A 16,808-nucleotide genomic window follows, 5' to 3' on the forward strand; every position below is an offset into this window, starting at 1 on the left:
CATAGTACCCGCACATATACGCATGCAATCCGCGCCCTAAGCGTAGCAGAGGCCCCCTATTTTAATATTACCCGGTAACCTAGGTATTTAGTTAATAGGGACTGGTCCCCCCTAAATACTAGAGTGTCCTCCTATACCTCACGAATAGGTGCAAGGGCCTGGGTTTAGGCCCTAGGGCAAAAGCGATACCAAGTTATATACACCCCGTTGTAGAAACCCTTTAATAAAGGAATGGATAAGAGACCTTAGTATGTAGGCCCAGGCGGAACGCAAAAGCGTTATTATTATTAGGAGATATTTACAGGAGACTTAGAAAAGGAGCTAGGGATAGGCACACGACTTTATATAGGCAATACATAGACGTGGCAAAAATGGTTTAAATGGCAGACGGGGCAAGATAGGCATTTTGGACACTCCTACGGAGTCTTAGAGCAGTAACCTGACGGTGTTTTTCCTCTTATTAATGTAGTACGGATGCTATCTGGAAGTATTACCTCTTATGTTTCCCCTAGAGGTTTTTTATACACCTAAAAAATGGGGTTTTTCTCAGATAAGGAGGTTTTTCCCATAGGAATTAGTCTGTGTGGACCCATTAGGGGGACCAGGTTGGACGGTAAATTGAATCTATTATTATTATATAGCTAGGGCTATAAATACACGCTTTACCACTAGTTTACTATAATAGATTAGCTTTTTAGATGTCTATTTAATATAAAGGAAGATTTTAAAGAACTATAAGAGAAATACGGCAGCAGTAAGAAATATACCTACTTAGAAGCTTCGGCTTTTGCTTTATAGGAGAAGTATAAGCAGTACTATAAGTACGTGGGTAAGAGCGCTGCCTACTACGCTATACAAGTTCTTCTTCCGGACAAGAAATGGGCATAGTTTAAGTAACAATTTAAGGGCAATAAAAAGAAGAAGTATTGGCTTTATGGCGACCCTAAGGATCCTAAAGATCTTAGTATATAAGGCCTTATAGAGGAGCTCTAGTAGGAGGAATATAAAGGCAAATATACTACTACGGCCGCTTAGCAGTTATCTACTATGGAGTATATACCTGGCAAGACTTTTGGCGGGCTATATTCGTATAAAAAAATTAAATCTACACCCCTTATAAAAGCTAACGCCTACTAAAGCTATATACGAGCAGAACTGGAACCTAATTCGAATTCTCTAGCTTATTAGAATTCGCTATATTTCTTACAGCCAAAGCTTACCCAATTCGCTCTTAATATGCTAGCTATACTACTTATAAGCGCTAAATATAAGAGAGTATTTAGCTTTACAAAATACCTTATTACTAACTCTTACAATCGCCTTAAAGCTAATATTATTAAAGTAAACGAGTGCTTAAAGTCCTAGTATGGGCGCCTAAAGCCTAAGGCCTTTCAGCAAGGCGTTAATCCTAACGTTAACAATTTATATAAGGAAGAAGCTGCTACCAAAGCTGCCGCTAAAGCTACCGCTAAGAAAGATTCTAATATAACAGGTAATGCAGATAAGGAAAAAGATAAGGAAGATAAGAAAAAGGATAAGGAACAGGATAAGCAGAAAGGGGAGCTTAATAAGAGCGATTGCGACAATAACGACAATAAGAGCGATAAGGGAGATGCTATCGAATATATAGTTATTAACGATTAATTCGACTCAACACTATGCCAAGACTCACGATATTTCTAATCTTATTTGGTTTATCTGGTTTAACCAGTTGGGTAACCAGTTAGGGCCTTCAAATGGGCTATTGGTTGGTTACGGGGGCAAAATTTGTAACCAACCAGACCAATTACATCACTGCTTCGGTGGTGGTTTTTAAGCACATCGATTTGGCTGAACGTTATATTGAGTCGGTTGAACAAGGTCTATATCATTGGAAGTACGATTAGAATTGTTCAGAGTAATTAGCTATACGCTTTTTTTATATTCTGGTGTTCAAGCCCGGACCAGATTCTGCTAGGACACCGGCGGGTTAAGGGGTAGAATAAAATACGCATCCTGGCAAGGACAGGGAAACGCTTGACGCAAGGAGGACCAATTACTAGTGCTATTTTATTAATACATTACATACGAACGATGCTGCGATAGCGCTGCAAAGGATCCAATGAACCTATACAATAGTCACATTTTCAACCACACCCCTTCGGCGTCCCGCTACAAGATACCCTGCACAACTTTGCAAACAGCATCCTTGATTTCCACGCTAGTGTCCCTCCAGATTTGCATTCCGATCTAGTCCGCCTTCCAAGCATCCATTCACATAAACAAGAGATAGGCAACGAAATCGAATGCCGCAAAGAGATTCAAGAACTGCCCCTTGTTCAGGCTAGACGCTGCACCGGTGCTAGTTGCAGAAGCTGCGCTAGCCGATGCGCTGCCCGTTGGGGCTCCTGACGCAGTTGTGGCCGCACTCGCAGCAGATGCAGAGGCAGAGGGAGTTGCTGACGCAGATCCCGACGCGCTCGAGCTGGAACCGCCGCCGTTGACGAAAACACCGCCGCCGACATTGTTAGGAGTGGTACTCTTCTCTGTTTCCGCAGACGCGGCAGAATATGCTTCCAGTGTGTTCCCAGAGGACCTGCAATCGCATATTAGTGGACATTGTGTTGAACATTACGGAGACGGTGATAAAATACGTACGGCGGGTTTATGACACCAACCATTCCACTCTGGCAATGGCTGACCTGGGAGCAGTAGAACCAGATAGGATTGGTGTCATTGACGGTGACGACGAAGGTGGTCTCAGACTCGCCGCTTTTGGAGTTGAGGTAGCCAGAGTAGAACCCGTTTGTCAGAGGAGCGCATGGAGAATCGAATGAGCCCTCTACCACAGAGTGCTCGCCAGGATAAAAGTGAAAGACAATAGTGTCGTCCTTAGCTGCAGTGGTCGAATTCGGGGAGAAGGACAGGCCATCCTCACCAACATCGATGTCAATCGTTGCGGCAGAAGCGCAGGAGAGAAGAGCGGCAGTGAGCGGGAGGAGTTGGACGCGCATTTTTGGGTGTAGAAAGGGGTATTGAGATTTCAATTGAAGTTTGAGTGTAAATTTGGGGTCCAAAATCAGATGAAGAACAAGACGTAGCAGACACTTCATAGAATATTAAGAGTGCAAGACAAGCTTTACCAAGGGGGCTATGCAAAGTGCCAAGCAAATATTTTAAATGAAATGATGCAGAAACACGAAGCGGCTCATCTTACCTGGGCTGACTTCTACGTGTTTCATTGGCTTATTGATTATTGCACTGAAGGCTTGGTGATGAGCTTCGTAGATGTGCCCATGCCCAGCCGTCCTGAGGACCGTGCTGGACGGCTAATCCCATAAGTGGCGTGAGGCGATCGGTCAAAACAGGAAGTAAGCTCTGATTTATGTACTTCTAAGCTCGGGTAAAACTCCGGGAAATCGTAGCCATGTTTGGCCCAGCCAAGAACAAAGAGTCTTATTAAGGCTTATACACACGTTGACATGCTTTATTTGGAGCTTAGCTCTTGCCAGAGACTTTTCATAAACAGGATTTGCGGCTTTCCTTGCGTCAATGCGACAATAAACAGGCCAACAATCAAAATACCTTGGCGGAGGAAATAAGCTTTTCCGTAGAGTGTCTGTTCCCCACGAAAGTAAGGGAACGTTCGATTGCGACTTCAGATTGAATCCGGAGGCTCCAGAATATATCCGATCTGAAGCTTAATGCTTTATATACACGCCCAATCGACGACTCCTTATAATATAGTGTCTCTGCCTATCTCGATCGCGATGTTGCTGTAGTCGCAACTGTACGTATTTTATAACGGTCTTGTTCTAACTTTGAAAATCGCGATAATACTCCATCTACGGGAGGTAGGGGGAGATATAGAAAACGTTAACTAGGTAGAGGGCGTTAATTAAGGAACAGTAGGAGTAGGAGACTCTATTACGACACTATAACAAAAAAGGCGCGATAGAGGCCCAATAGGAGAGGTATTTATTTAATCGCTCACCAAAATTAATCACGCATCATGTAAAGTTAAATTCTAAGCCTTACCGAACGATCAACTCAATTTCAGATTCAACCGAGCCTCAGCAGTAGACGCCACTAATTATCAACTAGATGCTAAAAGGTGCACACATCAAGGAGTTTCTGATCTGAAGTCAATTTGCAACCGAACGTTCCCTTAAACCTTTGGTGCTGGGAAAGTTGGGTATATAGGACTAAGAACGGACGTGACGCCTTAACAACTCATGAATAATATATTTCTGGTGAAACAGCAAATTCTCAGTGCTGCTCTAATAAGTTAGTAACTGGTTGAAAACCCAAAATCGAATTCCGCTATACTACATCATAAGAGCAGAAGTTGATTCATTGGGAAATAAAGTGGATCTCAGTGCGGAGATTAGCTTTATAACAAAAGTGCATCCTATCCAAATCAAGCAGCAAAAGCCTATTCAATTAGAGCTATGAGAGGCAAGGTGGGATTTTGGTTTTCATACGCATTTCAAAAGGTCTCATAGCTGAACAAGAAGTAGGAGAAGAGCTCTTGCAGCTGGCTGCTTCAGAATTTCTTGGGACATATTATCTAGGTTGTTAACGAGTGTTATTAAAGGAGTTCTTCATTTCAAAAGGAATGTCCAAATTTCTGAAAGTTTACACGCATCTGCAACTCCCGTTCCTCCCAAATATAACAGCCAACCAGTCAAACCCTTGCTGAGAACCTGAATGCCAAACTGTTGACCGGACGATTGAGGATGGGAACTCTGTCTTATTAAGAGGCTCTAGAGCCTCATTACATACACGAGGTAGGTGGCGCGAGGCTGACGACGAGGCTGACGACGAGGATCGTGATCGCCACTCGGTCGACACGAACCTCCATACCTGGAGTCAAAGAGAATCAATCCTATGTTAATTGAGTACATAGTAGTGCTTCGGGAAGTTCAGACCGCATCGATTGTGGATAGTTTATCATGTCTTCAAGATTCTCGACTCTCAGTCACTAGGAGTGGTTGTGTCCATGGGACGCCATTGATCTCCTCTATGGCCTTACGGTTATCGAGGAACCACGAGAAAAGAGGGCAAGGAAGATCCCGCTCAAGGAGGACTTCTATACGCTGCTGTTCCTGTAATGGAGGCACTCGAACCGAAAACTCAACCGACGTTGTCATCTTCGAACCCCTCTGCTTCTTCGCAATAAGCCATTTTGAAAATTCTTTGAAGTAGGACGGGGGGTGTTCAGTGACGGGGGGTGTTCAGTGAAGCAATCGTAGCATTCAAGTTTCATATCGACTTTGACGAGCAGCAAGGGTAAAGCGTTACAAAGATTAGAAAGAGTTGGATAGATTGTCGGTCTCGAGTACTCAGTGATTGCATTAGACTGGACTGGACTAGATTTAAGCTCAAATCCAGTCTATCCAATTCTTTTAGAATTTGGCTCCTGGAGCTCTAAGGGTATCTAGTACAAATATATACTATAAATAATAAGTCTTGGCACGATTTTGGTGTTAATATTAAGACGGGTAGGTAAGCGGATATACTAAATCTAATGCAAAAATAGCCTATATTATATCTAGTATAAGTAGAGATCTACTATATATATTATAAGCTAGGTAGATATTAAATAGAAATAACGCTAGAAGGCGGTAAAAGTATAGAAAGCAACTATATAGAGTACCCTATAGTTAATACTAACTCTTACCCTATATAAAGGATAGTTAAAGGTAGAATCTATAGCTGCCTTCTTATTAAAAATAAAGGCCTTAAAACTAAATATATAGCTAGTAAGTATTTATCCTTAATTCTATACTATATTATATATATAAATAGCCTATATAGTCTATACGCTACATAATGTCACGGGACTCACACGTTCTTACGTCCCTGCGCGTTTTAACATTCTTAACCCGTGCTTACGTTCGTCCTGAGACACCTACGCACGTTCCCTATAACCCCTATTTATACCCAACCTGGTATACAAAGAATCTTCTTCTTTATCTAAATGTCTTTGTATTAACCACGCATAGTTACGCGTACGTAGCCTTCTTTAATTACTACCCTGTTTAGTATATTATATTCCAGCTCGTACCTACTTCCGTAATACTATATTTAAATCCCTTTTCTATACCTAGCGGGCCTATAGGCTACTAGTCGCGGAGTATACCTTTCTATGCCTACGGGGTAGATATAGGAGCTACTAGCTATGGGTAGATTAGGACGCTAGGGTTCTAAACTAGTACAACAAGTCTCCGCGCTAATTTGCATACGGACCCAACAATAAGACACCACGCCGATATACCTATGGAATCACGACCTACCGACAAGATACCGCGCCGATACGCCTGTAACCTTAATGGCTTACATCCTACTACTACCGCTTACAAACAGGCACGTTACTGCCCCTCAGTTTAACCTAATGGCTCGCATCCTACTGCTACACGAACACAAACACGAACACGGAAGCTGGTATCTTACTACTGTCCTACCGACCTGCACGCACTGCCCTACGTACCGACAAGACCTTGCGCCGCTACGCCTGCGAAACGACCCCGATAACCCGTCGTGCCAATAAGCCTACGACCTGACCCGAACACGACTAGGTAGAGCTTTGCTCCCTAGACCCCCGAACCCTGTCGCTTGCATCGTACTGCTACCCAAACACGACTAGGTAGAGCCTTGCTCCCTAGACCCCCAAACCTGTCGCTGGCATCGTACTGCTACCTACCCGAACCAACAAGCCTCGTGCCGATATGCCTACGAGACGACCCGTCGCTGGCATCGTACTGCTGCCGCATGAACCGACAAGCCTCGCGCCGATATGCCTACGAGACGACCCGTCGCTGGTACCGTACTACCACCGTCCGAACCTGCCGCCGAAGCTCTCTGCATCTGATACCCGAATTGTCCTAAGCCGCGCCCGAACCTGTCGCTAGCATCGTACTGCCGCCGCCGAAGCTATTCGCATCCGATACCCAGACTGTCTAAGCCGCCCGTCGCTGCATCGTACTGCTACCCGAACCGACAAGCCTCGTGCCAATACGCCTACGAGCCGAACACGACTAGGTAGAGCCTCGTACTGCTACCCGAATCTGATAAGATCCCGTGCCGATATGCCTACGAGACGACCCTATCGCTGGCACCGTACTGCTACCACATGAACTGATAAGCTCCGTGCCGATTCGCCAACGGAACCCGAACACGTCGCTAGCACCGTACTGCTACCCGAATCTGATAAGATCCCGTGCCGATATGCCTACGGAACCCGAACCTGACGCTAGCACCGTACTGCTACCGACAAGAACCTGCCTACGATACGAATACTGCACCGCATCAATAAGAACCTACTAAGAATATACCTTACCACGACCACGAACACCGTACTATACTGCCGTTTAGGCCGATAAATACTGCCTAAAACGCCCATTTTAGACCAAAAATTGGGGTAATTTTTTAGGGGGACCTGGAGTATAGGAAGGGAAGGCCGTAGAGCTGCTAGAAGCGAGAAAGGGATTATACAAGCTTTAGCAATGCGTCTCTAAGCGGCAAGGATAGGAGTGTAGCTGGCGATAGAAGCTAGGCTATACTTTAGGCCTAACAAGTTAGTGGCCTAATAATTAAACATAGAAGGACCGAACTAGAGGAGCCTATATAACGGAGGACGTAGAAGGGCGGAGAAGGGCTAATGAATTTTTTTCCCCTTAGGGGTTTTTTTTTTCTGTATATATAATACGCCTCGCAGGAGCTCGGAAGTAAGGGGGGGGTACTATCACGGGACTCACACGTTCTCACGTCTCTGCGCGTTTTGACGTTCTTGACCTATGCTTACGTTCGTCCTAAGACACCTACGCACGTTCCCTACAACCCCTATTTATACCCGACCTAGCATATAAAGAATCTTCTTCATCTAAATGTCTTTATATTAACCACGCATAGTTACGCGTACGTAGCCTTCTTTAATTACTACCCTGTTTAGTACATTATATTCCAGCTCGTGCCCACTTCCGTAACACATAATACTCTTTTATAATTACTATATAGTAAGGAACTAGCTATTTACTGCGGTAGGTATAATTACTATTGCTTAAATACTATTTATAAGTAGGGGCCTATATATAGCAGTATAATAGCTTATAGGTTAAGAAGTCCTTTAGTGGTTTTAAATAGTGTATAAGATCTAATAGAAGGATATAGGAGGATTTACCCCCTTCTGGTGTAACGGGACTAGCCCAGTTACAGTAGGAATGTCTTGGTGAAACACTCGACAGTCGAATTCCGACGCTTTGACCGAATTCTACTAGATCAATTGAATTACCGAAGTCCGTCGAAGACCGCGTGCGCACGTGCGCACGCATTGACCACTAAGCCCCTGACTATTTAATTATATAATTCTCTTGTTATTCCCTTCTCTTCTTTACGCAACGTCTTGTTCTTAGCGAGAGCTATATACCCTTAGATTTAGATAGAATTTATATTATTCCTTTAAATCTTCCCTAAAGTCTCTCTACGCCCTTATATTACGTTATATTAATACTAATACCCTTAAAATGGCAAACGAACTTAAATCCGCTATAATAACTATTATGGCCCTAGTTAGGGAATAAATAACTATAATATAACAGTCCTTTATAGATGCCTTGGCCTAGTAACAAACTATACTAGAAGCTTAGTATTAGTAATTAATTAAAGCAATACGTAAAGAACTCTATAACGCTAAAGTACTTGCGTTAGAGACCTTAATAGTAACACCTATAAACAAAATTAAAATAACTGTATATAAACCCGACCCATTAAATACAAACCCTAAACTAGTAATAGCAGCTTAACCTATACCTATAATAAACCTGGTGCCTACTATAAAATCTAAAAAGCTCCCTAACCCTCTAATGTTTAATAGAAATTAAAATAACTTACGTCCCTTTATAACTAAGCTCCGTTTTAAACTTTTAATAAACTATAACTAATACCCTATTAGAGCTAGCAAGATTAGCTATAGAATATCTTATTTAAGTAAAGACACTACACAAACTATAGACCTATTCTTCTATAATAGCACCTTTATTAATTTTAAAATCTTTATCTCTCTACTAGAATAAATATATAATAATGCCAGCCGTAAATATACAGCTATTACTAAACTTAAAAACCTATAATAACGGAATTAAGACTTTACTAGCTTCTTTTTTAAATTTTTAGGCCTTATTAGTAAACTAGATTAGAATAAAGCCGCTAGAGTTACTGCTCTCCGTTAAGCTATTTCGGATAAAATTAGAGCACAATTAGTAGGTAGAGAACTACTAAAGAACTTACCCGAATTTGCTATAATATGTTAATAAATTAATAAGGACCTTTAATATAACAAATAGACTTATTCCCTAAAGCCAACTACACCTTATATTTAAAACTCTATGAAGCCAATATATACCCTAAAGCGCGACCCGTCTCTAAGACCTAAAAGCCATATATATAACCCTATAGACCTTAACGCTACTTAATCCTATATACCCTTAGGAACTAATAAATAAAAAATATAAGCCGTAAATAGAGAATGTTTTAGATATAGAAAAAAGGGATATATTTAAAGGGATTGCCAAATTTACCCTTTTAAAAAAGTCCGCCGTAGCTCCTCTTAGTCCTTAAGTCGCACTTATTCTATAAATTATACTTAGTCGCCACAAAGTATTTTACCTTTAGTTAATTCGGAAAATAAATCATCCTAGGACTAAGTCGCGCCTTAGGATAAGAAGTAGAAGAGTATAAGTATCTAGGCTCTTCTAGCGCTAATATATAATATAACTCCCTTAATATACTTAGCGAAATTTAAATACTTAGAAAATAGAAGGAAGTATAAATCCTTATAGATAGCGAAGCTACTAGTATAGGCTTTATTAATATAAACTACGTAAAAACTTAATACTTAAATTTAAAGAAACTTAATAAGCCCTAAGGCCTATAAGGCTTTAATAGCAAGCCTTTAATATACGGCGAACTAACGNACTACGCTTTTATAAAGATGCGGATAGGTAAATACCTTAAATACATTTCCCTATTTATAATACCCTTAAAGTATTATAAGGTAATACTTAGATATAGATAGCTAAAACAATATAACCCTTTAATTAGCTGGGTTAAAGAAATACTAAAATTCCGTATAGCCTACTGCCGAAGTTATTACTTAAAATACCACTTACCCTATAAATATATATATAACTATTTAAATTTAATATAATATAAATTACCCTTACTATAAACCTTAAACTAATATAATAAAGTTATAACTACTAATCGCGGTAAAGAATGCAAAGATAATATATTAAAACCCCTTAAAATATATATGGTATAAGCCGCACCCTTTTACTTATTAGTAAGAAAACGAGACTATAAGATCTTTGCTATAACACTAAAAAATATTAAGAAAGCGTTAGAACTAAAGTAATATATTAACCCCTAACCCCTTATACCTAAAGAATATTATAATCTAATTAATACGTTTAAGAAACGATTTATAGGCTAACTACTCCCATATTAAGATAAGCACGATTTTAAGATAAAACTTAAACCTAGTATAATACTAAAGTTTGGCCCGTTATACGGTATATTATAAGAAGAGCTGCTTATAATGCGATAATACCTTAAAGAGCACCTAAAGAAAGGATTTATTCGCCCTAGTTAATTACCATTTACCTTACCTATACTATTCGTTAAGAAACCTAAAGGGGGCTTAAGGTTCTGTGTTGATTATTAAGCCCTAAATATAATTACGATTTAAAACCAATATCCAATTTCTCTACTTTAAGAAACGCTTAACTACTTAGTAAAAGTATAATACTTTACAAAGCTTAATATAGTCGCTGCCTTTAATTAAATCCGTGTTTGCGAAGGAGATAAGAAGTATACGGCTTTCTGTATATAATAGGGACTTTTTAAATACCTAGTAATGCTATTTAGTGTAAAAAACGGTCCCAGTACGTCTTAGTAATATATTAATAATACGCTTCGCGAATTCCTTAATATATTCGTTACCGTATATATTAATAATATCTTAATTTACTTATCTTCGCTTTCTAAGTATTAGAAGCACGTCTAAATAGTCTTTAAACACCTACAAGACGCGGGCTTATAATGCGATATTAAGAAATATAAGTTCTATACATCCGAAGTTATATACTTAGGCCTAATTATATCCTATAACGGAATTAAAATAGACCCTAAGAAAATCGCTATAATTGTAAACTAGGAAAGTCCTAGTAGTATATAAGATATTTAAGGATTTTTAGAATTTGCAAATTTCTACTATTAATTTATTAATTACTTCTTAAAAATTGTTTAGCTATTAGTAAACTTAATAAGGAAGAACATAAGATTTAAATAGACTACTAAATATAAATAAGCTTTTAATAACCTAAAATATTATTTTATAACTGCTTTAATTCTTACCTACTTTAATCTAGACCTTAAATGTATTATTAAAACAGACTCGTCTAATTATATACTAAGAGGAGTGTTATTATAATATAATAAGAACGGCGAGCTACGCCTAGTAGCCTTTTTTCCCCGGAAACTTACTCCTACTAAATTAAACTATAAGATATATAATAAGGAACTGCTTATAATTGTTAGATGCTTTAAATAATGGCGTCTAGAACTTAAAGGATTATTATTCCTAATACGCGTATTAATAGACTATAAAAACCTACAGTACTTTATAACTATAAAGCAATTAATATAGCGCTAAATTCATTGGGCCGAATACCTCTTATAATTTAACTTTAAGATTACGTACTAACCTAGTAAACTTAATTAGAAGCCTAACTTATTAATATAATAATTATAGGACTTACCTATAAACGCCTCTAATAAACGGATTATAAATTAATTGCGAATTCTACTACCCCCTAAACACTTTAAGAAACTATACCCTATATTCTTAGACGCGGAGCTTAATAGAAATAAATTGGAAATTAATAAGTAGGATATAGAAATTAATAAATTAATAGAGCACGAATATAAGAATAACCTCTAAATAGTAGATATAATAAAAGCGATTTAAATAGGGAAAAGGTAATATAAGGATATTATACTTACTAAATGTAAAATCCGCAATAATTAGTTATACTATTAATAGAAGATAGTAATCCCAAATTCCAAACCCTTATAATTTAAGATACTTAAATTTATATACGATTCCCTTGTAATAGGGCATCCTAGCTATATAAAGACCTATAAAATTATCTAATAAGTATATTACTAGCCTATAATATATAACTATATATAAAAATACGTTTAAGTATACAGAATATGCGTGTGTAAAAAGACCTCTTATATAAAGAAGTAAGAAGTGCTTTAACCGTTGCCAATTCTAATATAAAGATGGCGAGATATCTTAATTAACTTTATAGTTAACCTGCCTAACAGTAATAGGTTTACGAATATTATGGTAGTTATTAACTATCTTATAAAAATATAATATATAATTCCTATAGACTTAATTAATGCAATATTAGTAGCCGAATATTTTATTAAGTACGTCTTTAAGCTACACAGACTTCCTAATTTAATAATATCTAACCGCGGAAGCTAGTTCGTTTTAGACTTCTGGTAAGCCCTATATAAATAATTAAGTATATAAATATAACTCTTAACTACATTTTATCTGGAGATAGATAGTTAAACTAAAATTATAAACGCGATTATAAAATAATATCTATAAATATACTACTCCTACCTATAAAATAACTAGGAAAAGTGGCTACTATTAGCTAAGTTTACTATAAATAATACAAGAAACGAATTAATAGGCGTAATGCCGTTCTATGTAACCTACGGATAAGACCCTTAACTTAGATTTAAACTATAACCTAAAATTAATATAATAGGACCTATAATTAAGAGGATTTAACTAATTAATGTATATAACTTTGCTAATTAAATAAAGCAGTTAACGGAACTATTATAAAGTAAATTAGTATACGCTTAAACGGTATAGGAATGGTATATAAATAAAGAATAAGCTCCCGCGTAGGACTTTAAGGAAGGTGTCGGGAATGAGGCAAGTTGCCGTCACGTGATGGCAAGTTGCCATCACGTGTCGCCGCGGCACTAGCGTGGCGAGGAGCCTTACGTTCCTCGCCCTTCCTCATTCTAATTAATAAGCTTTATTAACCAATATTACTATAACCCTACTCGAGTAGTCGTTATTAGTGAGTTACCCTGTATAACTAATACTAATTAGTGGTTAAATATACAGTCAACTATAGAGCAGCTAGGTTTTTAAACAGAAGAGATAGTCTTATATAGGGGTGCTATATACGCTTATATAGAATAGATCCCGGCGATACTATACTACCTTAAACTTGCGGAAAACTAGTAACAGAAGTGTCACTAAGTACTAGGAGATACTAAGTTGCGTCTATTATATAGAACAACCGCGTTTACGAAGATTTAGTTAAGTACTTTAGGTTAGAAGTATCACTAAACCTAGGGTCCTAAGTTAACGTCCAAAACGCGTTAAATAATATCTTAAATTGCTTACCTCTTAACAGCAAACCTACAAGATCCTATAAAACCGAAAATCCTACCTACCTTCGACGTACGACACCCCGTCAATTCTATACCTATTATAGCGTTAACCTACCTAAAGAAGTATAAGGAAGATATTAACCCAAAGATATAGAATAAAGCTATAATTAACCTTGTAAACGCTAATAAACAAGACTTAAATGGATTTTTATTATACCNTATNGCATATTATAANGACAGTAAATATAATAATACCGCGCTATAGGAATGTATAAAGGAGGACTTTATTAGATAGATAAAGGAAACATAGGCCCCTATAAACAAGGATATTGTATAGGACTTCCGTAACTTCCTTTAGGAGAATAGAGTATTTATCCCTAAGGACGGGGGTACTATTAGAGATAATATTTAGGAGCAGGTTATTAACGCAAAAAAAGAGCATAAATAGACTCTATAAGAGATTAAGCACCAACTACACACTATAAGGAAGCTTAACTTACGATAGAACCTAAGCAATATACCTTTAGAGACGAACCTACCTCCGCCTTTAACTCCTTTATATCTAATTTAACCTATAACCTTAACGTCGGATACTATACCCTAATAAGAGCAGGNACAGGATCCTATTACTTNGCAATTTAATAACCTTTAGACTCCACTAACTAGACCTACATCCCCACTGCAGCCTATAATGCAACCCCTACCTCCTCTATCTTAATCTTAAATTAGAGGTAGTTTAAAATTGCTTATAGAGCTTATAAAGCTCTATTCGGATTAGAAGAAGAAGTTTAGCAGGGAATTATATAATATTCTTAATTCGAAACTACGTATCTTCTATAACTATTGCTAGAAGGTAGAAATAGAGTCTAATTAATACTATAACGCCTATTTCGTTATACTTAAGGGCCAAGCTAGTACCTTCTATTATAATTATTTGGCAGGAAAAGGATATAATTTTAACCGCATAATATATAAGTTAAGATACTACTTTAAAACAGAAGAGAATAAGTAGCAGTATATATTAGAATAGAGAGAGACTACCTTTTTAAGGATTATTGCTACAAACCCAGGTATCCCTCGGCTTAATTATCTTTAAAAGCTCTTTAATTAACTTTAGATAATTTAGCATAGATTATCCGAATTATATTAAGAGGACTTTAGCCTATATAATTAAGTTATTAGCGCATGCTAAAGTATTAAAGAATATAACCTTACTCTCTTTAATCCTGCAAATACTTATAAAGGAGTATATACTTAATTAAGATCTTCTATTAGCACCGCTCTACGCTCTTAAGAAGTATAGCAATTTAACACCTAACTCTAACCTACTTTAATTAACCCGCCTAACTAATATAATTATAACTAGACTAATTAAATATATAGTGGCCGGGGTAGGTAATACGGCAGAGGGTATAATTAACAACTATAAGGTAAAGGTGGAGGTCCTTATAGAGGTTCATTTTGAAGTAATTACTAGAAGAAGTGCTATATTTATAAGAAACTAAATTGCTAGTTAACTAGGCATTCTCTTAATAAGCAAAAGGAGGTATATAATAAGTTTCGCTAGAGTATAAGAAATATTAGAAATTATAAGGTTATTATAGCCTACTTCTAAAGCTTCCTAGTTTAATATAAAGGCATAAAAGATCTTAAGGGTAAGGTTAATAAGGCTAAATAGCTCCTTATAGATATAGAAATTAAGGAGTACTTACCCAACTAATACTTTACTAAGTATGGTAAAGTAGATAGCATACAAACCATTACTATTCTTAATAACCAATCTACGCTCTATTTTACCATAAAGTTAGATATCTTTAATAAGCCAAGGGAGAGTTCCGCGTTCTCCTTTAATAACAGATACTCGGCAAACGTCTTCTATAGTATTATGCTAGATACTAAAGCCGCAGGAGTATCTATAGTAGGAGAACCTTAAGTTCAAGCCCTTTAGCAGCTTAATAGCTCTATTTAGATTAACTATTTAACAGCAGGCTAATATACGATTCGTTTTAGTAAGGGTACTATAATCTCTCTTAGCATAATTAGGGTCCAAACCCCCTTAGGGTATATTACCTTTTACGTCGTTTCTATAAATACCCCGTTTCTATTTTATATTAGAGATATAAATAAATTAGGCGTTAAGCTTAATAACCTTAAGGATATATTTATTTAGGGAGATAATCGGGTGCCCGTTATACGCAAGTAGGGTTACCCTTAGTTACTCCTTTATTAACTAGAAAAGAGTGTTGCTTAAAGCCACCTAACTAAGTTAGAGTTACGTTAACTACACTATCGTTTTAGCCACTGTCGGAACACATGACCTAAGGCTAATATCACGTAATGTCGTAATCGTAGTCTTGTTAGGTTGTATGATCGTTTTCTAATTGTACATAAAGAGGTGCAATTTAAGGGGTTTCCTGAGCTCGCTTAGCTCACGTGATTGCGACCATAAATTCCTGTACGAACTCGTTCAGACAGCCACCTATCCGTTTATTAATTACTTAGGGTTCTTTAGTAAGTAGGCTATAAAGTTAAGGTTAAGGCAATTAAGCATCTTATAAAGTACTACTATTACTACTAAATAAACCAGAAGTCCCCTAGCCAATTTAAGTTCACCCTTAAAGATAACTACGACTTTAACTTCTATATTATTATTAACGTTATATATCTTAGCGGCAAGCCAGTACTCTAAGTCGTTAACTTTTTAACCTCCTTCTAAGCCGCATAATTTTTAAAGGATATATTAGCTAAGAACATATAGGATACCCTTTAATTATGCTAGATTAATATTTACCTAGGACCCCCTAATTAAATTATCTATAACGTAGAAAAGAACTTCTTATCTATAGAGTTTTAATAATAGATAAAGGCAATGGCAATTAAGGTTAAGGAAGTCCCTATTAAGGCATATAATAGCGTTAGAAAAGTAAAGCGATATTACGCGCCATTACGCCGCGTATATAAGATTATCTCTTTAGAACTAGAGAACGCTAGTAAAGAACTTACCTTACAAATAGCTATTAAAGCTATTAACAATTCCGCTGGCCCGGATAGACTCGTACCTACGTTACTAGTCTTTAGCGCCTACCCTTAAATAACTAATAATTCTCCACTATCTCCCTCTATCGTGTAATAAGCTAAGGCTATTCGCAAGGCAATAAAGGAGATATAACATCTCTACGCCATATACTAGGTCAACAACGTACTAGGAATAAGAAATAGCCTAAATACCTTAACTACACTTAATCTGCCACTCTAGTCTAAGGTACGCGTATAGCGTAAAAAGGGAGGGTAGTTAGGCCCATATTAACTCATTATAATTAATAGTTAAACTT

General features: G+C 37.4%; 2 protein-coding genes across 2 annotated transcripts; one reads left to right on the plus strand and one right to left on the minus strand.

Annotated features, from left to right (window-relative positions):
* Positions 1 to 2,382: 2,382 nt before the first annotated feature.
* Positions 2,383 to 2,963, minus strand: K441DRAFT_454590 (Cupredoxin; the record flags this gene model as incomplete). Its single annotated transcript, XM_067641726.1, has 2 exons — positions 2,383 to 2,575; positions 2,638 to 2,963. Coding segments are annotated over 2 exons (519 nt in total), but the record flags the coding sequence as incomplete, so codon positions are not given.
* A 3,031-nt stretch (positions 2,964 to 5,994) lies between these two features.
* Positions 5,995 to 7,012, plus strand: K441DRAFT_656060 (uncharacterized protein). The gene is made up of 2 exons (XM_067647954.1): positions 5,995 to 6,620; positions 6,790 to 7,012. The coding sequence occupies exon 1, from the start codon at positions 6,377 to 6,379 to the stop codon at positions 6,530 to 6,532; it is 156 nt and encodes a 51-aa protein (XP_067506825.1). The 5' UTR covers positions 5,995 to 6,376; the 3' UTR covers positions 6,533 to 6,620; positions 6,790 to 7,012.
* Positions 7,013 to 16,808: the final 9,796 nt, after the last annotated feature.

Source organism: Cenococcum geophilum, assembly GCF_001692895.1.
Source record: "Cenococcum geophilum 1.58 unplaced genomic scaffold K441scaffold_10, whole genome shotgun sequence".
In the NCBI taxonomy this organism is placed as follows: Eukaryota; Fungi; Ascomycota; class Dothideomycetes; order Gloniales; family Gloniaceae; genus Cenococcum; species Cenococcum geophilum.